This window comes from Alnus glutinosa, chromosome 1 (genome assembly GCF_958979055.1).
Source record: "Alnus glutinosa chromosome 1, dhAlnGlut1.1, whole genome shotgun sequence".
In the NCBI taxonomy this organism is placed as follows: domain Eukaryota; kingdom Viridiplantae; phylum Streptophyta; class Magnoliopsida; order Fagales; family Betulaceae; genus Alnus; species Alnus glutinosa.
In genome coordinates, this window is record NC_084886.1 from 50,166,762 (window position 1) to 50,188,673 (window position 21,912).

A 21,912-nucleotide genomic window follows, 5' to 3' on the forward strand; every position below is an offset into this window, starting at 1 on the left:
GTTGACGTGACATAAATGTGAAAATTTATTTTTGTATTTTAAAGAGTGTTTTATATTTTTAATTGTTTGTTAGAATTTTTTTTTAAAAAAAAGTGTTTTAATGTGATATAAATATAAAAATAATTTTGAATGTTTTCTATTTAAATTTGTTAATTAGTGCTCTTGCTTTTTTTTTTTTTTTTGGCTAAAAAACAATTAAAAAAAAAACACTATCAACGAAGCATTTAACAAATATTTTAAGTAAGGCCAGCAATTTTTGACGCGACTCGCGAACCCGACACAAAGTTAAAGGGTTAGGGTTAAACTTAAAATGGTTCGGGGTATAAAATAGTTGACCCGTTAGACCCATTTAATAAAATTGTTGTTACAGGGTTAACCTGTTTGACTCATTAACCTGTTTGACACATGGGTCGATCCGTATACTTAAACATTTTTTTTTTTAAGATTAAAAATTAAATCTAAACAATCATGTTGCCTCTTTCTTTCTCTCATTGTCTAAAGAGTAAATACTAAATTAAAAAAATCTTACAAAAAACAAAACAAGTATTTTTCTTTTATTGAGTTATAACTTGAATAAAAAAGGTAAAGATTAAAAGAAATTAGCGGAGTTTTGTTTTATTTCAAGTTTTCGAACTTAGAAGTTGAACCAAAACAAGTAAATAATAAAACAACTAAATGTTTTATATTTTAACTGTGAAATAATATGATTATTTAAACAATATGTTTTTTTTTTGTTTGCTTAAATTTTTATTTTTATAGACTTTATTAATAAATGGGTCGGATAGGGGTGGGTCAACTCGCTATTTAGCAGGGTCGTGTTAGAATTTAAGAGCTTGACCATTTTATCTAAACAGGTCGTATCGATGTTGACCCTTAATAAGTTAGCGGGTCAAACAAGTTGGGTCAATCTGTTTTAGTGGCCCTAATTTTAAGTTCGATACAAAATCGGCAAACATAGCATTATATTCCACCTCTAAGCTCTTGTTTGAGTAAGTAATAAATGATTTAGTCTCAGAAAAAAAGAAATAATAAATAATTTGATGGCACAGTAATTTTGTGTGATATGACGGTTGCATTTAAAAAATAAAAATAAAAAAATAAAAAATCGAAAGGCTTTGATTAAATATTAGAAACTTGCTCAACAGGACAATGTTGAAATGTTGAGTACATTCAATAATAGACAGTTTTAGGTGTCCAAATTGCTTTATAGAAACTCTTTTACATTTGTTGCTGAGACAGGTAAGTTCTATACAGGGGTGGCTCAATATATTTTGGAGTCTAAGATGAGAATTTTAAACAAGGCCTTTAAGGAATTTTATTTTTTGTTATTTTTTCTATTCAATGTGGGAGTTATAGAGTCTTCTAATAGAATAGATAATGTACTGTATTTTTGTTAGTATTAATTGTTCTATTATGGGGGCCTCTAACTATTTATTTTCTATCGAAATTAAAGAGTCTCAAAAAAAGATCAAAGATCATACTTCTTTTATTTTTTTAAAACTGTTTCAGATTATGATGGCTTTTTTTTTTTTTTCTTTTTCTATCAAACTTATCGTTGGGGCTTTATTCTATTGAGAAAAAATTGTTTCAGCTTATGATTAGGTTGTTTTTCTTTTTATCAAACTAACTTGTATGCGGGGTCTTATTCCACTCGAAAAAAAACCGTTTCAAATTATATTTGGACTCTTTTCTTTTCTTTTTTTCAAACAAACCTGTTTTTGGGGCCTTAGGCAACCGCCTAACTTGCCTAGTGGTTGAGCTGGCAGTAGTTTTATAAAAACTCTTTTACATTTGTTTTCCGAATCGCTAGCAATTGCTAAGTATTCACGTTCTATATACCACAAATATAATTGGAAAAAAAATGTATTTCAACTTTTTTTTTAATTACTTTTTATAAAAAATCAGATTGCATTCATTAATCAAGAAAATAGAGAAGATTATTGTAACAAAACAACATCATCTATGATTTTTATCACTGCGGCCTTAGCTAATAAACCACATGCCACAAAATTTTCCTCCCGGGGAGAGTGCAATTTACTAGTTGGCCAAATTTGTTGAAGCTTCGGCATAAAAAGTAAACAAGGCATTGCAATTGTGGGACTGTTTTCCCTTGGTAAATTGGGCTTTCTTTATTCTGCATATTTCTTCGAAGGTCCATTTTCCCATCTTGGGCCAACTTGGGCTTTGTATGTTCCCTGGGTCGATTAGATGTTTCCTCAGAGGCTCTATCTCCCATCTTCTTAAAAGGGCTTTAAAGAGACAAACTAAAGTAGAAATATCTTTGAGTCTTTGACATCAACTTTTTTTCTTTTTTTTTTTCTTTTTAATTAATTAATTAATTAATTTTAAAAAAATCGATATTATTATTACTCAAACAGGAATATCTCGATATGTTAATACAATACTTTGAATATAGGAGGGGCACTCTTCTATCCCATACTTTGTCTAGCAATTGACAAATCGCACACTTGACCAAAACATGAGCTGCCTTATTCGTATCTCTCCGATCATACGCTATTTCCAAAGAGAGAAAATTAACCAAATAAGTCTTGATATCATCCACGAGCTACCCATAGGCTCTAGAGCAGGAACCTTTCTCCCTCAATGCTGAAACCATCACAGATGAATCACCATCCAAGATAATACTATATGATTCAAGGATTATTTCCATTTTTATGGTAGTATTTAATTTTGTTATATTTATCGATATAAACGATGTCACATTATTTAAATATTTCACACATAAGACACGTGATGCGACGTGAGAGGGTTAACTAACAAATGTAGGCTATGTTTTAAAATTTTGAATTTTTTTTTATGTGACAGAAAGTTGAAAATTGTTGTAAGTGAGATTAACGTTTGAAAAGTGTTGTTTGCGGGGTTTACTTAAGAAAATTATTTGATAAATTTCTTTTAAAAATGCTTTGTGTTTTCAAATAAACAAATAGTAAACATGCAACACCAATTTATTTTTCCTAGTGTGAAAGCTTACTTTTTTAGTAATAATAATAATTATCAAAAAAAAAAAAATGATGGTCGTGCAACCACTCTCAGCAAAGGAAAGAGGCGGTTATGCGGTAACCTTTTTTTTTTTTTTTTTTTTTTTTATTTTTTTACAACATGTCCACACAAGAGGGGGATGAGGGATTCGAACTAGTGATCTCCGCTTTATAAAGCGTGGTCCCAAATCAATTGAGCTACCCCTTTAAAACTTTTGGTTATGCGGTAACCCTTAGCTATTGAGGGTGGTCGTGTGGTTACCCCTCTCTTTATTTTTATTCATTTCTAAGTAATAAATATGGCTCCACACTTTTGAAAAACATATGGACGTATTTTCTTAAAATATTCATATAAGTTGGTGTGCAAAATTTTTTTTAAAAGTGTGTTTTGTTTTATTTGTGAAAAGTAAATCATTGGCAAAAATATAAAAAAGTTTCATTTGAATTTTCAAGTGTGCTAAAGTTACCCATCAAACTATCAAAAACGTTGCTTTTTTTTTGTTCGATAATACCCTTATTCTCTTAAAAACGAAAATTAAAAATTAAAAAAAAAAAAAACTATTTTTTTAGGATAAATGTAAAATCAGTCCATGTAATTAGCATAAATCACAATTCGTTCCTTGTGGTATAAAAATAATTCATATGTCATTATGGTAACCCAAAATAACAATTTAGTCACAACAGTCAAAACACTTGACAAACTCTGTTAATGTCCACATCAGCATTAATAAAATGATGACATGTGTCACTCTTAGTAAAAAAAATAAAAAGAAAATGTGAAATCTCTCATGTTGTTTACTTGATTTACAATTAACTCTCCATGATATTAAAATGAATTCATAGGTTCATGTGGTATGCCAAAAATATAAATAACTCCCTCTAATCAAATTTCATCAAAACACTTTACGGATTCCGTTAGTGTATAATGTCAACACCAATAAAATAACGACACGTATAATTGTTAATAAAAAAATATAAATATATAAAACTTAAAAAATTATTTTTTTTAATTAAAAAAAAAAAAAAACAAAAACCAAGGGCTGTTGACCCACCCCTAGAGGTGGCTGGGGATGAGCCGTAGGGGTGAGCAAAAACCCGTGAACCCGCCCCGCCCCTAAAAACGTGATTTTTAGTGTTTTTTTTTATGGGTACGGGTTGGATTTTAACCAACCCGTGCGGGGCAGGGCGCGAGTTTAAATCTTTTTTTTCCTAGATCCCCGCCCCTCCCCGTGTAAATAAATAAATAAAAAAACTCCTAATTTTTAGTGTTAGAGCGCCGCTGCCCCCTCCCTCATATATATATTTTTCCTTTTTCTTCCAGATTTTTTCTTCTTCTTCCTGCACCGTAGCACTTATTCTTCTTTTTTTCCTTCTTTTTCTCTTCTTCTTCACATAACCACAGCCCCCCACCCCCCTCTCTCTCTCATATATTTTATTTTCCTTTTTCTTTTTAACGTTGTAGCCCTTCTTCTTCTCTTCTTTTTCACAAAATCTTGTTCCTGCCAGGATCACATCCCCCCCCCCCCCCCCCTCTCATATATTTTCTTTTTCTTCTTAATGTCGTAACCTTCTTCTTCTCTTCTTTTTCACAAAATCTTCTTTATTTATGGACATGGGTTCTTAGATTTTTTTATTTGTTTAGGTGTTCTATACCCACAGGGATCCCTGCCCCATACGAATGCAGGGGGATTTTAGTGGGGCGCGGGTTTCCCAAACTGCGGGGCAGTGCCAAAAGACGGGCATCATCGCCCCCCCGGCCCCATGCTCAGCCCTAATGAGCCGTTGCCACCCCTAGCCCATGGGGCTAGTCCCGCGCCACCCCCGACCACTTCTAGTATGGCTTGCGGGCAAGGGTAGAGGCAACACCCCCCCCCCCCCCCCCCCCCAAAAAAAAAAACAAAATAAAATCCAAAACTATTAAAAAATAAAAATAAAAATTTAAGGATTAATCATATGATGGCCCCAGCAAAAATAAAATTCAACATTCCCAACAAATTTACTCTACTAGTAGAAACTATATTACATAGTAAAATGGAATATGAGTTTCTAGTAGATCATTTGCTAGTTTATATTGATAAAGAAATATCTACGGATTTTATTAAATAAATGATAATGGATGAATTTTATTCCATGGAAGATCGTCGTTGAGTACAATTCGAATGAGATACAAAGTTCTTTTTCTGGTTTTTTTATTTTTATTTTTATTTTTATTTTTATTTTTATTTTTTACATGTCTATAGCAAACTATAACACTATTGTATTCATAAGAAAAAAAATTTTAAATATGATTTTATAGACATGTAACTTTTGTATACATTACTAATAGGCTTGGCAATTCGGGTTCGTGTCAACCTGTCTGACCCGATTACACAATCGGGTCAACACACGAACCAACCTGACTATTAATCGAGTTGAATTCTTAAACCCGAACACGACCCATATATCAATCGAGTTACCCGAACACGACCCATATATCAATCGATTTACCCGAACATGATTCGGGTAACCCGTTGTGAACCCCAATCCGCGTACCCCAAAGCCCAAATAGGCAAACAACACAATCTCAGCCTCTCTCACACCCCAACTCAACCTCACCACCGTCCACCACCACTACTTCACCAACTCATAAAAACGACGTGGACTCCAACCCCCTCATCTTCGATGCCCAAGACGACGACGTTTCCACTTCCGAAGACAAAATCGACGAGCTTGAGTCTCGACATCGTTGAAGATCCACAGTAACGAGACGAATTGGATGAAGAAGATGCAGACGGCGACTGATCAGATCGGACTCGGGTTTCAGGCTACTTCTTCGACCATCTCAGCGGGGTCATCAGGAGGGCGTTCAACCAGCGCTCGATCGACGAGTGGGATGACGATTGCTCAGGGTTTGAGGATCAGAGGAGGCGTGAAGCCACTCAAAGTTTGAAATGGCTGGAGGAGAGGACTAGAGGAGGAGTGAAAGAAAGTGAAAAAAAAAAAAATGAAAAGAAAAGATGCGGGCGCTAGAGTTTGTTTCAGCCCTTTCCGGTTTTTGAACTTAAAAAAAAAAAAGCGAACGGGTTATAATCGTGTGAGTAGGTCAACCTGCGGGTTAATCCGAACCCGATTACCCAAAACTCAAATCATGTATTTTTGTGTTGTGTTCGCATCGGGTCAAAAATTGCCAAACCTATATTACTTATAACTTATAACTTAATATGAAATTAAGTTTAAGATTTGTTTGCTTTTATTTTACACGAATACATATAGAGGGACTATATATTTAGGTTTGGACCCCACCAAAAAATTTATGGCTCTACCCCTACTTGGGGCTACTTGAGGTGGGAGTTGGCCTTGGAGCCACCCCTGGTGGTGGCAGGCCACCCTAGAGGAAGCTAGGGGTGACTGCCAAGCCACCATTTGGTTTTTTTTTTCTTTTTTTCTTTTTTATTCAAATTTTTAATTTCTTTACCTTTCTTTAGATTTTTTTTGTTTGTTTGTTTAAAAAATAGATATTTTTTTTTTTAAAAAAAATAAAATCTTTATTTTAGTTTTTAAGAGAATAAGGGTATTATAAAAAAAAAAATGGTATTTTTGGCTTATCTTAGTAGTTTGATGAATCACTTTAACACACTTAAAAATTCATTAGGCTATTTTAAAATTAGTTATTAGTTGAAGAAGCTTTCTTATATTTTTTCTTAAATCATTTGTTCAATGTTTTGAAAAAAGTTTTTTTTTTTTGTTTGGAAAACAGAAATGTGTTTTTTTATTTTTTAAAACAGAAAATTGCTTTTTGAGAAGGTAAACAAATCCTGGAAGATTCTTAAACATGGTTTGTACGAGATCCTGTAATGTTCCTCACTGCTCTTTGTGGCCAATCGTAACTGAGGTGATATTTGGTCAAAAGCATGGACACAGTATAAAACTCATGAGGGCAGAACTTCACCTAATCCAATATTTTTATAGGCGTTTATCCCCCAACTACATCCACGGATCGAATTGATTATAGAAGTATGAGTTTAATTAATCCATTTAATGACTTTATCTCCCACGGTCTAATATATGAGTAATGCTACACATCATTCCCTTATCATCCTTTTGTCCTCCCAAAATTGATGTGGCTCTTAAAATCACCATTGAATTTTTGATATATCACTTTTAGATTTTGATCAAATGGTGATTTTAAGAGCCACATCAATTTTGGGAGGACAAAAAGAGAACAAGGGAATGATGTGTAGCATTACTCCTAATCTATATGCTTATAATAAGAAAACTGGTAATAAAATACGAGATGCGTAACAACTAATAATAATTTAAAGATAAATAAAGAAAAGAGAATAAATATAGATTTTAGGTGGTTCAGCTTATGACTTACATCTACACGTCAAAATATTTTCTTTAATTAGTTACATATTTCATTTTTATAAATTTGATTATATACAAATACAAGACTTTATTTATAGAAAAAAAGTCTAAACGTTACAAATCTTTTCTACTTTTACATTAACAACAATAAATCTAATTTATTATTTTATAATTCTTGTGATATTATAACTCTTGTCTCAATATGTATTATATATTATTTTTATGTTCTTCTCTTATTATCTCATTTTTTAAAGTAATTATTAGACCTGTGGAGTTTATACGTGGGACTCACATAAATCTCACATATCCGATAATAATTTTTAAAAGTAAAATGATTTAAAAAAATAATAAAAAGAAAAAATGAATCATTTTTCAGTACAATATATGATAAACGTACTTTTTCTTTTTCTTTTTTCTTTTTGTTTTTTGTTGAACATTGGTTATCAATTATTTGACCTACCCCTCGTCATTACTACTTTGACCTACTAACCCTTGTCATTAGTGCAGTGAAAGTGCATAGACAAGCCAGCCAAAGACCTCGATCATCTTGCTGCAAAATGCGCTCCAGGCCACCTCAGAGGTCTTTTGGCTTTTTATCCCAAGTTCTTTCTTGTACTCTTTTCTCCTTCGTTTATCATTAGGATTTTATTTTATTTTCTTTTATCTAACAGTATATATACATCATAAAAAGGAGAGGGAGAAAAGATGTGAATGAATTCACCGCAATAAGTAGAGACGTACGATCCATGCAGAAAGGTTATGAACAGGCCAATTAACACTGTAATTAGTAAAACCGTCCCAACTGATAAGATTATGAGCAGCAGGAACAAGATCATTAAATAGTAGACGAGTTTTTCGAATAGAATAATGCCACTCTTATGTTTATTTATTACATTCATACCGGTTGACGTGACATTTTTTAAATAAAAATAATTTGATATGAAGTATCACTTAAAACACACTATATGAATCGATGTAAAATAAATATAAAGAGTATCGTTTATCTTTTAAATAATATGGGAAATAGATTATCTTCGGTTCAAATGAATTGGAGAGTATCTCGTCCTTGTAAAAGTAAAAGCAAAATTGTTCTTTCACATTTTTTAAACAATTTTATCGTTACTTTTACAATGACTGAATACTCTCCCGTTCAATTGAACTAAAAATGATCCAAATACGTATAAAAGCTGTCGATTCAACAAAAGCCGAGGACTTAAGCTAGACTTTGCAATTTTTGACACGACCCGTGAACCCGGTACGAACATGATACGAAAATACAGAGTTTGTATTTTGAGTAATCGGGTTCTCATAATTGTGTCAACCCGATTATGACACTGTTATAATCGTGCATGGCGGGTCAAACCGCTAACATGATTATAACCTGTTTGTTTAAAAAATAAAAAATAATAAAATCCGAAACAAACCCTATGGCCGCATCTTTTCTTTCACTCCTCCTCTCCTTCAGCCGTTTCAGACTTTCAGTGGTTTGAGGTTTCATAACTTTCATGCCTCCTCCGATCCTCAGACCCTAAGCGATTGTCGTCCCACTCGTCAATCGAGTGCTGGTTGAACTCCCTCCTGATGGCCCCGCTGAGATGGTTGAAGAAGTAGCCCGAAACCCGAGTTTGATCCGATCGGTCGCCTTCTGCATCTTCTTCCTCTAATTCGTCTTGTTGTTGTGGATCTTCTTCGACCATGTCGAGCTCGTCAATTTTGTCTTCAGAAGTGGAAACGTCGTCATCTTGGGCATCAGAGAAGAGGGGGTCGGACCGTTGGAGTCAACATCGTTTTGTGAGTTGGTGAAGTAGTGGTACTGTGGTGGTGGTGCGGTTGAGATGGGATAGAAACTGAGAGGAGGAAGAGGGGAGGAGCAGCACTGAGAAGCTTGAGATGAAGACGAAGACGAAGTCACAACAGGTTACCCGAGTCGTGTTTGGGTAACTCGGTTAACAATATGGTCGTGTTCGGGTTTGAAGTTTCAACCCGATTATTAGTTGGGTCGGGTTCATGTTAGACCTCGATTGTGTATTCGGGCAGGTCGGATTGACACGAACCTAACCCGTAAACCCAAATTGCTAAGCCTAGCCTAAGCTCATAAACAAGCATAAACGTACTGAATTCCTTTAAGTCATTTTAAAACTCACAAAACGCAGTCAATGAACTGATTAATTAAACAACTAATCTTCCAACAAGTGTTCCTTCATTCTACTCCAGCGTTATTTTCGGTTTGTTTGTTCGTTTCCATTTCGCATTCAATGGAAGCTGGGTTGGTAGTTGAGATGAGAACACAATTTTTGGCCATAGCCTTCCGTGTATACATAGCCATTCATATATACCAAGTCTTCAACTTCACACTGCAACTCTACACCGCTTGGTCGGTTTGGTTTCCTACGTACCCGTCAATGATCACGTGGCAAATTAAAGCTCCCAATAAGTAATTTTAGAAGACCCGTTTTTACTCTACAATCTTGAGTGACATTTCAACCGACCCCGTTAATCATTCTTGTTGTGACTAACACGTACCATTATGACATAGTCATGAGATAACAATATTATGGTTTATAATATTACTTAATTTTGACTAGTCTTTTTAATGGTATCAGAACAAACCGGTAAAAACACTGCATGGTGTGGCTCTGACAAAGCTGTATAAAACGTTGACATGACTCACAAGCACGTATTCTATGAAACTCTTGCAGTTATTTTTATTGTAACTTATCTTAGAATAGTCGTAGTTTAATTAAATAAAAATAGTTAGAGCTATCCTTCTAAGTCGAGATCCTTTTAATTATTACTGCCGTATGAGTTGATCTCAAAGTCTTTTTGTTTGAGTTGTGGAGTACTATTCATGTAGTCGCCTATTTAATGGGTTATCAATTAATAAAGATAAAAGTATAATTAATCAAAAATTTTGTGTTTGAAAATATTTAGTTTTCTCAGAATCTAAAAGGTCTAAGTTCTCTCAAAATTTAAGGTTTAGATTCTCTCGTAACCTAAAAATTTATTCCCCCGTCACCTAAAAGTTTATCCCTTTAGAAGGTTCGAAATTAACTAATATTATTAAAATGATAATTACACAAATAGGACTAAGCTAGGCTTCCCGTGAATCGTTTCGCGTACCTTTCGATTAAGCTCAAACTCTCAAGCCAACCATCACCCATGACCACAGAAAAGAAGGGCCGGCGGAAAAGTAAAAAAAATGAAAAAGAAGAAGATAAACAAATTAATAATTAAACATATATTATTATAAATATCCCAACAATATAAACAAGACCAGAAGCGATATATTCAAAGAGAGGTTTACAAGGTGACTCTTAAAGCTCAACGGCAAATCTGTCCCTACTGGTTCAACGGCAGATCCGAGCAACAAAAGTAATCAAAGAATTGAAAAGGCACCAACGTTAACACATGTTACACATATATGATATATGCAGAAAACTTCAACGTATATATATAACTGGTCTATATATACTGCATGGAAAATAAAATGAAAACGCGTTGTTCACATATTAAGTTGACCATACGATGCGTACAACTATGTCTCATCCTGCCACTAAACAGGCTGGTCAAACAGGCTGTGACCATATATGATCACAGCCCTTATGATAATCGCAGGATTAATTGAATTAATTCTAGCTTGACAAAATATCAGCTAAAAAATACGATATCTTTATTAAATATATACTGCTTGATATATCATGTTTTTTTTTTTTTTTTTTTTTATTTATTTTATTAAAGCGGCACGATCAGGATTAATTAATCTTTATATTGAACATTGGCAAACAATTTTGACCAGCAGGAGCATCGTATATCGTTGGATTTCAACCCAATGCCTGGAACCATTGCTTGAGAATACCACGGAAATTTCTATAATAATAATAATTATAATAATAATAATAATAAATACTATTTAAATTCACATAATTTTAAGTGATTTGATCATAACAAGTTGAAGAAAAACTTTAGTTAGGGGAGATATTAATGCAATATTTAATTCGGTAAAACGTTGAAAATTGAGTGTTTGTGAGGGGGATGTACTTATAATATTTATTAAAAGCAATAAATAAAACTGATAAACAAAGTTAAAGATCTAATTGAACCTCATATTTGTACTCCCCTCTTAACTACCATTATTGTGGGATAAAGTTTTTATTCAAATTAAATTGAAATCATTCTATTAAATCCATACATGTTTTTTAAAACACATATTAATTTAATAATATTTTTTTAAAAAAGAAATCCCCCCGATTAAAGAAAAAACTTTATCCTTTATAAAACTGTTGGTAGATTTGAATTAAATCGTCAAGATAAATGCAATTTACAATTGGCCCACGGTGGCTGTTATGAATAATCTTAGTCCAATCAACGGCTTCACCCACAAATACCCACAGCTGACCGTCACATTAGCTTCACTCTCCAACTTTCAAAAGCTTTATAAAACGGCATCATTTTCAATATCCAGCACCTATCTCAGTCTCTCACGACCGCCGGCGTAAACTTGTGAACGCTCTTCCTTACGTTTCAGCCGTCTGATGATTTGACTTCCACTGGTCAAAGCTCTAAAACCCCGAGATCAACGATGGGCCATTGCTGCAGCAAGAACGTCTCCGTCGTCGACAACGACGGGAACACCGGCTCCGGCGACCCTTCCGCGGAGACTGCGGCAACATTACCAATATCCTCCAACTCCGTCTCCGGCAATACCCGCTCCGGGAAGGCCACGCCGGCGCACTCCTTCTCTGCCAGCCCCTTCCAGAGCCCGCTCCCGGCAGGAGTGGCCCCGTCGCCGGCGAGGACGCCGGGGAGGAAATTCCGGTGGCCGCTGCCACCTCCCTCTCCGGCGAAGCCGATCATGGCGATTCTCCGGCGGAGAGGTCAGGAGAGGCCGCCGGATGGTCCGACGCCGATACCGGAGGAGAATGGGGAAGGGGAGCGAGAGGGAGGGCTCGATAAGAGCTTCGGGTACGCGAAGAACATTGGGGCAAAGTTCGAGCTTGGGAAAGAGGTGGGTCGAGGGCATTTTGGTCACACCTGTTGGGCAAAGGGCAAGAAAGGAGAGCTTAAAGGGAAGGCCGTGGCTGTGAAAATCGTATCTAAAGCTAAGGTGTGTGTGGGTATGTGTTTGTATAGTTTTCTATACTTTAGTTGAAGTGGGTTTTTAGTAAATTAGTAACTTAAGCTAGTTTTTGTTAAATTTCGTTTGAGTTTAGTGCAAAGTTGGGAAGGTGAAGGTTTATTTAAAATTTGATTCTTTCATACTTCACTGGAGTTGGGTTGTAATCGAATTTAAAACTGAAATTGGTTTATGATTGGATTTGAAATTTGAAGACGAGACAAAAGACATGAAAGCTGAGGTGATACTCGGTTATTTAAGCTAGCTTCTATTAGGCTTATTTGGTCCAGGGAAAAGCTGGGCAAGTGAATGTTCAGTTAAATTTGATTAATTTGTTGGGCTGTGATTCAATTTCAAAATTGATGTTGGGTCGACAATAAATTTGGAAACTATAAGATTATCGGGTCTCATCCAAAAAAATGTTTTTGGGTCTCTAGTTTACCAGTCATATCGTAATTTGGAAAGATTTCTCCTTAATTAGGGTCTCTGGATGTCGTTTACTCGGCTCATGTGCTTTAACTGGTTTCCTTAATTAGCGCAAAAAAACTTGAACTAGTTGGACAACAAGTTATGCCTCTTCATTGCTTTTCACAGGGTGGAAAGTTAATGTGGTTCAGTAGTATGACAGATGCAGCCATTTTTTAGTTGCTGCTGCTGCGCCATGTTCTTGAGGATGAGTTGGCATGCGGTTTGGAGGTATTCTGAAGTTATTAGAGCCTCATACCAGATTGAGTGAAGTAAAAGATGCACAGATAACCAAAGGAAGTTGTTTTTAGGTAGTGCATGGGATGAGCCAAAGATGATTGACATTTGACGCAGTCAGACCTAGGAACAACTGAACAAGTATGAAAAACATGAGTTGATTGACAAAGCTTTCCTTCTTTATGAGAAGTGGCAAGTATATTAGACCTTTGATGTTGGTTCAAACTAAGAAAGCGGTGAACACCACTCCCATAGACTGATGACAAGATATGATGTTAATTCAAGTTGCGCGTTTTGAGTCTTGGAAACAGGGTATTAGGAGCTCAGTTTTGATTTAGGGTATTATTTTAGTATGAGTATTTAATTGGTCTCCGTAATGACTGTGGGATTAAAATTACATAGATTCATATCTTTCTTCTGCTTTCCAATGTTAGCCTCTGCATCCTTTATGGAAGATTATGTGAAAAAGATACTCTGATTTAAGTTGCTTCATTGACTCACTTTTCAATTATAAGCTAAGATTAATTTGGACTCTAGTTCCAAGTTTTAATGGGACAAAATAAGGATTATCAGCTGGAAGGAGGCTATCGATCAATTTCAACTTTATGTGCTAGGGGTGGTTGTAGCTGCTTTCTCTTACTTTTGAGCAGAGTGCTTCTTTGAATAATACATCTTATGTCTAATATTAATTCTCAGCAGCTTTTTTTTTAATCAAATTTCCTACTATTCTTATTCTTGTGTTGTTGTAGGTGACACAATTTTGTTCACATTTACTGCTTCATGAAAATAAATTGATTTATAAAGTTGATGCCTCTAGGTTTTGTTGGTCTTTGGTAATTAACAGTGTTATGTGGCAGATGACAACAGCAATAGCAGTTGAAGATGTTCGTAGGGAAGTGAAAATATTAAAAGCCTTATCTGGGCATAACAATCTGGTCAAATTTCATGATTCGTTTGAGGATGCCAATAACGTCTACATAGTTATGGAGTATGTGTATCCTTGTTGAAGTCTCATTCTAAGAAGAATTATCTCTTGGTGGCAGTTATTTACTTTGTGTTTGATTATGTGAGGAACGATGATAAACTTTTGCCTAGAATGCAAAATATTTTTAATACCATTCATTGGATATAAAATATATAGATAGGTTAATCTAGGCGTACTTTTTTATATTTGTTGACCTTTGATTGTTCTGAAGGATTTCGATTTTCTTTTCCCTTTCAGATTGTGTGAGGGTGGAGAACTACTGGACAGAATTCTGTCTAGGTAAATATGGATGAGTTTATTTTGTTTGTACTAAAAATCTTATTCCTAATCATGGTGATTTTAAGTCCTACTTTTGTTTTCTATGAGTTTAATTTGATTGTAGTCCTCATGAATTGTTACTATCCTTTAATGTAGAGGTGGAAGATACACGGAGGAAGATGCTAAAAAAATTGTGGTTCAAATTGTAAGCGTAGTTGCCTTTTGTCATCTTCAAGGTGTTGTCCATCGTGATCTAAAGCCAGAGGTATCGCATTGCCAACGAACTAATAATCTTTCTCCAATTTACTACTACTCTTGCAATCGGAATGAATTGGCTGTGCCCATGCCCATGCATGTTGTTTTCTTTTTTGTGTTTTTAGTTATTGTTCCGAATTCCAATTAATAACTCTATATGTGCTGACTGCTTGACAGAATTTTCTTTTTGTCACAAAAGATGAGAATGCTCCAATGAAGGCTATCGATTTTGGTCTATCTGATTTTATCAGGCCAGGTAACAGTTTCTTAACCTTGTACAATGGCTTGGATAGATGAATATCCTAGAGCGATAAATACTATGATGTAGTATAACCCAGTTGTCCTAATTTTATTTTCTTATTTAAGTAGCTCCTTTTGTTGTATCTTTACTGTGATATATATGCGCACTTTGATGGTTAAATAAGTGGTTCAAGCTGCCACCTAATATTATCATATGCTCCCTGCAAAGCTTCATCTTTTGAAGGGGTTTTTCTCTTTTAATTTTTAGTTTCAGTAGGTAAGAATGATTAAGAATTAGATAGATAAAACACAAAACACGCATCCAATTACTATTTCTCAATTGGGTGACGGGACCAATTGCCATATTTGAGTTCTATCCATAAAAGGTATTTGCTTGGTTACTAGCTCACATTATTCAGAACCCTGTTCCTGAGTTATTGACCATATTAAGTTAGATTGGTGAAAAAGTCAACTTAGTTTTGGGATTTTCCTCCATCTGAATATACAGAACTCATACTCATACAGAAAATCTTTTTAGCATGTTGCATTTTGTCATGTCCAATCATTTTGTAGGGGCAACTTGGCAAGCTAACTAGCCATTCCGTAGTGATGTACTTTGCTCCAAATACGGCCATGGCTACAAGATAGCATTAGGATTTAACTAAATTCAACCACATCCTTGTTGATAAGGGGTTCTTGACTATACATAATTGCATGTAGCAGTCCAATTCTCTGTCACTTGATCCTTGATTGGTGCAATTTGAATTTCTTATCATGGATCTATGCTTTGTCTTACTCCTACTATTGTTTGTTCAATTTTGCTTGTAAAAGTTTTTCTCTCTTTAGGCTGCATTTGGTTAATAATAAAGTTCGCTGGAAAATATTTCTCAAGAAAAGTGAAGTAAAGGAAAGTGGAAAGAAAAGGAAAATTGATTTTCATGACTTTTCAAGTAATTATGTGGTTTTGCAAGAAAAGTTTGCAGACAAATGGTAATAACTTCCCTGTGGTGATTACTTACCCAAGAAACAAAAAACTTTCATGTGATGCATAATCTTGTTAAAATGCACGATCAGATTTTAGGGAAAGCATACTGCAGGAAAGTAGTCAGTGGTGAGACTTACAAGTTTTCGTGACAGTCAACAACAGAAATTTTTCAGGAAAATAGTTTTATTTTCTTTTACCTTTTGTTTTCTTGATAATCAAATGGAGCCTAAGTTGTGGATATTCATCTGATTTTTGCACTTAAATGATTGTATTAAACGGATAACAATTTTGGCACCCATAGATATGCTTGTGTGTGTTGTTTGGAAGATGGTACCTATATGTATTCTTTGGTGTGTTTGGAAGGAGAGAAATCTTAGGTGTTTTGAAGACTTGGAGAATTCCATGGAGAATATTGTTGCATCGTTTTTACATTTGTTGTATCTTTGGACGGAGGCTTTTTTGTCACCCGTGTCTATTAGCTTTTCTGATTTTCTTGTTCGTTTTTCTTTGCCTTCTTAGGCGTTTCCTTGTGTATACTTCCAATGTACTTAGAGGGGCGCTTTACGCTTTTTTTTTTCTTTATATAAAATTTCATTTACTCATAAAAAAAAAAAGATATGCTTGTGTCAAGATTGTTTTTAGTTTTGTATCTTAGCTTGCAATGGTCTGGGAAAATGCCACTTTCATCTATACATTCCTTTAATAATTGTTTGCCTTGTATTCATGGGCACATTGATTTCACAGAAGTTCTAATTCTTGTACATGTACAGATCAACGTCTCAATGATATTGTTGGCAGTGCATACTATGTTGCACCTGAAGTGCTTCATAGATCTTACAGTGTTGAAGCAGATTTATGGAGTATCGGTGTGATAACATATATATTGTTATGTGGAAGCAGACCTTTCTGGGCACGTACTGAATCAGGAATCTTTCGTTCTGTGCTAAGGGCTGATCCTAATTTTGATGATTCACCTTGGCCTTTGGTGTCACCAGAAGCTAAAGATTTTGTTAGAAGGCTTTTGAACAAGGACCACAGGAAAAGAATGACTGCTGCTCAAGCTCTAGGTAAGATATATGTGATTTATGGTTTTGTCCTTAATTTACTATTAATTGTTAGAAACTTTAAATGTTCTCTCTCTCTCTCTCTCTCTCTCTCTCTCTCTCTCCCGAGTTTCTTTGATTTGTCCAAATTTTCCTACATAGTCGTATGCATATAAATTTCTTACCAATGAAAAATGATGATCACATCTATATTTGCAGCTCACCCATGGCTACGTGATGAAAACCAAGCTGTGCCTTTAGATATTTTGATCTACAAGTTAGTTAGGTCATATGTTCGTGCGACACCTTTCAAACGTGCAGCATTAAAGGTAGTTTCCCAGTATCTTATTATTAAAACACAATTGTTTATGGAAGAAGGTGTCTTTCTTTCCCCCCCATGAAAAAAAAGAAAAGAAAAAAGAAATATAAAAGAACCAACGATGTTAAAAAAACAAATCAACAAGGTGGCCTAAGATTTGATGTAAAGGCGGGGCAGAACTATAATTTTAGGTTTTGGGGGAACAAAAAACAAAAACAAAAAAAAAAAACACTTTTTGGGTGGTAAAAAGTTAATTTTGGAAGAATTTGTATTAGATTTTTTTAAAAACTTTTATGGGACCATGTCAATTTTTTTTTAAAAAAAATTAAATTTTTACTGCTACCCAAGCTCCAACGTGATTCCACCCGTGCATAGGCGTGTTTGCCTTTACATGGCACTTTCAAGTGGCATGTGTCACACATGGCCCATTGCTTGGGGCAAGATAGCTTTTCACTTGACGTTTTATGAATGCTTTATACTTGTTCTCTCTAAGCCATATTTCATTTTTTTTTTTTTTTTATAATAATTGCAGGCTCTCTCAAAAGCTTTAACAGAAGATGAGCTCATCTACCTTAGGGCTCAGTTTGAGCTGTTGGAACCAAAAGATGGATGTGTGTCCCTCGATAATTTTAGGGCGGTTAGTTTGTGCTTCCTTATATTTCTCAGTTCCTTTATGACATTTAGGTTACCTTTTGAACACAGGATTTCGTTATCAAGTAACACTGTAATATAGTTATTTGATTAATGAATTCAAGGTTGACTTATGGAGTAGAATTTTATTTATATATTATCTTATTTCTATTTCATCATGACATTTCAATTTATTGTGAAGAAAAGTGCAGGCTCTCATGAGAAATGCCACTGATGCCATGAGGGAGTCAAAGGTTCCTGACATTTTAAATTCGGTAAGAAATATTGATGTATGTTAATTAGTTTTTTTTTTTTTGATAAGTAATTTTAAATCAATTCTTAAAAAGCGCAGAGTGGCGCAACCCTAATACACGAGAAGTATACAAGAGTGCCCTTAAAAGGATGGAATAGAGAATAAATTTAAAAAGTTTACATAAGTAAAAATATTCAAGCAATGATGGGACGCTATCCAAATATATAAAGTATTGAGCAAACGCTTCTGAATCTCCACCATTGATGTCTCTATATCTTTAAAGAGCCGCTCATTCCGCTACCGTCAAATACACCACATTAAACACAGAGGAACTAACCGCCAAGCTTCTTTAGCAGGACCATACCCAACCGACGCACCCCAACTAGTCAACAACTCCAGCACCGTTTGTGGCATAACCCACTCGACCTCAAATAAAGTAAGAATGTAACTCCAAAGATCATGGGCAACTTCGCAGTGAAGCAACAAATGGTCAATAGTCTCCCCACTCTTTTTATACATACAACACCACTCAATCACTACGATATTCATCTTACGCAAATTGTCATGCGTCAAAATTTTACCTAAAGTTGCTGATCGTACAAAGAAAGCCACCCTTGTCAGAGCGTTAACATGCCAGATACTCTTCCACAGAAATGAAGGGCCATCTTTCCTAATAATCACTTCACAATAGGACCTCACTTCAAATAAACCCCTTTTAGAGGGGTTCCAAACTAACTTGTCACCCTCTCCATGTCAAATTGAAGAAGAGTAAAGCCGCTCGAAGGAAGAAAGAACAATCTCCATCTCCCAATCCTGGATTTGCTGCGTAAAAAGAACATTCCATTGAATAACTCCATTATGAAAGACCAAGTTATCCACAGCCATCGCATCTTTGTTCCTAACAATACTAAACAGAACTGGAAAGCACTGCTTCAAAGATCTATCCCCACACTACCAATCATGCCATAAACTAATAAGTGACCCATCCCCTACCTCAAAACGAACAAAATTACATAACTTCTCCCACCCCCTCCTAATATGATTCGACACACCTACTCCAAAGGAACCCGACACCTCTTTCGAACACCACGCGCCCTTTAAGCTCTCAAATTTGGTGTCAATCATCAATCGTCAAAAAGCCTCTCTCTCCCTACCATATCTCCACAACCATTTACCTTGAAGTGCTCGATTAAACTGGTTGAAATTGTGAACTCTCAACCCACCTGAATGCGATGGAATACAAATATATAGCTTCAAATTAGCTTCTCAAGAACAAATATATAACTTCAGATTAACATAAGGAAAGTATATGATTCCACATTTTGGCTTTGCTTGTTTTTCCATATATCATGGTGTTTCATCATTAAGAGTGTAATGCTAGTTTAAAATGTTCTATTAGTTTTTGCACGATACGATACTTGGGAGTCCTTGTGTAATAGGAGATGAGTTAGAGACATGCATAGTCAGCTTAGTTCCTTTGAAAGCAGCACATGATGGAAAGAGAAAATGATTCCTACCACTTTCCATGTTAGAAGCTGTTGAATCTTGTGCCTGCCTGGGGCATTCATTTGTTTTACTTTTTGCAGTTTCTCTGTTGACAAACATAGCTTTCAATGCAAAATGGATTGTTGTTATATTTTCTTCTTTTGTTCTGTCGATTTGAATGTTGTTCCTGAAATACTTTATGCTAACTGTTTTAATGATGAATTTAAGATGGAACCGCTCTGTTATAAAAGAATGGACTTTGAAGAGTTTTGTGCTGCTGCAATCAGCACGTATCAGCTTGAGGCTCATGAAGGATGGGAGAACATTGCAAGTATGGCTTTTGAGTATTTTGAACAGGAAGGAAACCGGGCCATTTCAGTTATGGAACTGGCACAGGTATGAGCATCAAGCTATTAAACTTTAATATGGTATCAGAGCAAAGATTTTGAGTTCAACCATTGTCTCTGTTAAATATTCTACGTGTTTGGTTTGGACTTGAACTCGCACGTGAGGAGGAGTATTAAAGTATTTTTCACATAACTTGATGAATAATCTTGTGCAGGAATTGAATCTGGGTCCTCAAGTTTACTCTTTGCTCAAGGATTGGATCAGAAACTCGGATGGAAAACTCAACTTCCTTGGATATACCAAATTTTTGCATGGTGTAACAATACGTAGTTCTAGCATAAGACACTGATAGCATTTACAACAAAGGGAGCTATTATTAACAGAAGTTTCATACAAATTGTTTTCACTTTTTCTACCGACAATTTAAAGAAAAATGTTGTAAAGATGAATGTCCAGACAAGGTTGAGATTGATGATTGATTCAATATTTCTTTTATGTCAGAAAGCGTTCTGTTTTCGAGCAACATCAAGATATTTGTAACCATCGATCTTTTGTAAGAAGTATGTGCATATGAGCATAAAGTATCAACTGTTGAGATTAATTGTGTCGACAAAGATTAACATAATTTAAAATATATTCATTCAATTATGCGCCCTTAATGAATTATATGTTTGATTAGATGAAAAAAATAAAAATAAAAAGAGTACAGAAAAAACAAGAGGCAACTTTCAGCAACAAATGCACGTTGTTGTAAATGATCACATGCATTAATTCTTGATGGAGTATATAATAATAGAAAAGAAAAGATATTATTTCAGTCAAGCCAATCATCCTCAAAAGTCAAAACATGCACCAGCTGGATAGGATTAGGCTCTGCCTCCAATTATTATGAAAATATCATCAGCTTTCTAGTGGAGCTTAATTAGTTGGCCTGGACAAACGTCTCAATTTAATTGTGTGCGTGTTGATTACGTCATCTGACGGTTGAAACATGCATAGTAGTGACTATGTTAAAATTTTTGCTTTCAATTCTTTTATTTTTTCTTTTCAAAATAACTATATTAATTAATAAATTACTCAAATACAAAACTCTTAAATCTTTAAAAAAAAAAAAAAGAAAAAAAAAAGAAAGAAAGTGTAAAATGGGTATTACTCTTCACATCTATGCCACATCAAAATGTTTCTTTAAATTGAAAACAAAAAATATCTCCCAAAATACATTAACTTTAATAAAGTCAATTATTTATTAAATTCTCCCGATATTAATTAACTACCAACCTACCTCAAGGAAAATGATATTATACACCAATATGAACTGGTTCCACATAATGTTAAAATGCTTTAATTAGAATAAACCGATTCTAATTTTGATAAAATCAAGCCTAAATTTTACGTTCAAATATATAATAGATATTTCAAGAAAAAAATTTGGCCAAACATAGAAGAATTTTTCTTTTTTTTTTTTGTGAGACGAAAATTTAGCACCATGCATGCATGTAAAAAATCTTGGGGGGCAAAGCATCTAAAAATCTAGTTGCTCAGTGAGAAAGACAAATGTGCTGTGGACCCTCTCTCGATCTCAAACCCTCTTCTTTCACACCCACACACCTAACCCTGTTGCATTCCCGGCCATATATATTCACCAAATATAAGGGACCAAAAATTCAACAGACAAGTGGGAAGAGAAAAGAATAATAATAATAATAATAATAATATAAAAAATAAAGATAATAATAAATTTTGTTGGAAGGGACTTGATTCTTATCCTTGAAGCTCTTTAGGTGATCACCACACACCATCAAATTCAATGGCCCAAAGCAAACCCTTGGCCCCCTTCCATGTCCCAACCGTGTCCTACACGTTTTTACTTTCTTGTGTTCACATCATCAATGAAACTCGGAGAATCAAAAAGAAAAAAGGAAAAAGGAAAAAGAAAAAAGAAAAAACCAA

The 21,912-nt window shown here is 34.8% G+C and overlaps 1 protein-coding gene across 2 annotated transcripts; it reads left to right on the forward strand.

Annotated features, from left to right (window-relative positions):
• Window positions 1–11,744: 11,744 nt before the first annotated feature.
• On the forward strand, window positions 11,745–20,487 carry LOC133856774 (CDPK-related kinase 6-like). 2 transcript variants are annotated; one of them, XM_062291824.1, is made up of 11 exons: window positions 11,751–12,450; window positions 14,019–14,149; window positions 14,384–14,425; window positions 14,561–14,669; window positions 14,837–14,915; window positions 16,655–16,951; window positions 17,147–17,256; window positions 17,779–17,883; window positions 18,089–18,151; window positions 19,843–20,010; window positions 20,177–20,487. In XM_062291824.1, the coding sequence occupies exons 1-11, from the start codon at window positions 11,926–11,928 to the stop codon at window positions 20,309–20,311; spliced, it is 1,764 nt and encodes a 587-aa protein (XP_062147808.1). In that variant the 5' UTR covers window positions 11,751–11,925; the 3' UTR covers window positions 20,312–20,487. The 2 variants fall into 2 exon arrangements, with proteins under 2 accessions (XP_062147813.1, XP_062147808.1); XM_062291829.1 differs by lacking the exon at window positions 20,177–20,487 and having other exon boundaries at window positions 11,745–12,450; window positions 18,079–18,151; window positions 19,843–19,981.
• Window positions 20,488–21,912: the final 1,425 nt, after the last annotated feature.

What these genes read in the sequence shown, in the direction of transcription:
- LOC133856774 (XM_062291824.1), top strand. Translation starts at nt 11,926, where the DNA reads ATGGGCCATTGCTGCAGCAAGAACGTCTCCGTCGTCGACAACGACGGG. An exon ending in CCCTCGATAATTTTAGGGCG is followed by an intron (nt 17,884 to 18,088) that starts GTTAGTTTGTGC and finishes AGAAAAGTGCAG; the next exon opens with GCTCTCATGAGAAATGCCAC. An exon ending in TTCCTGACATTTTAAATTCG is followed by an intron (nt 18,152 to 19,842) that starts GTAAGAAATATT and finishes GATGAATTTAAG; the next exon opens with ATGGAACCGCTCTGTTATAA.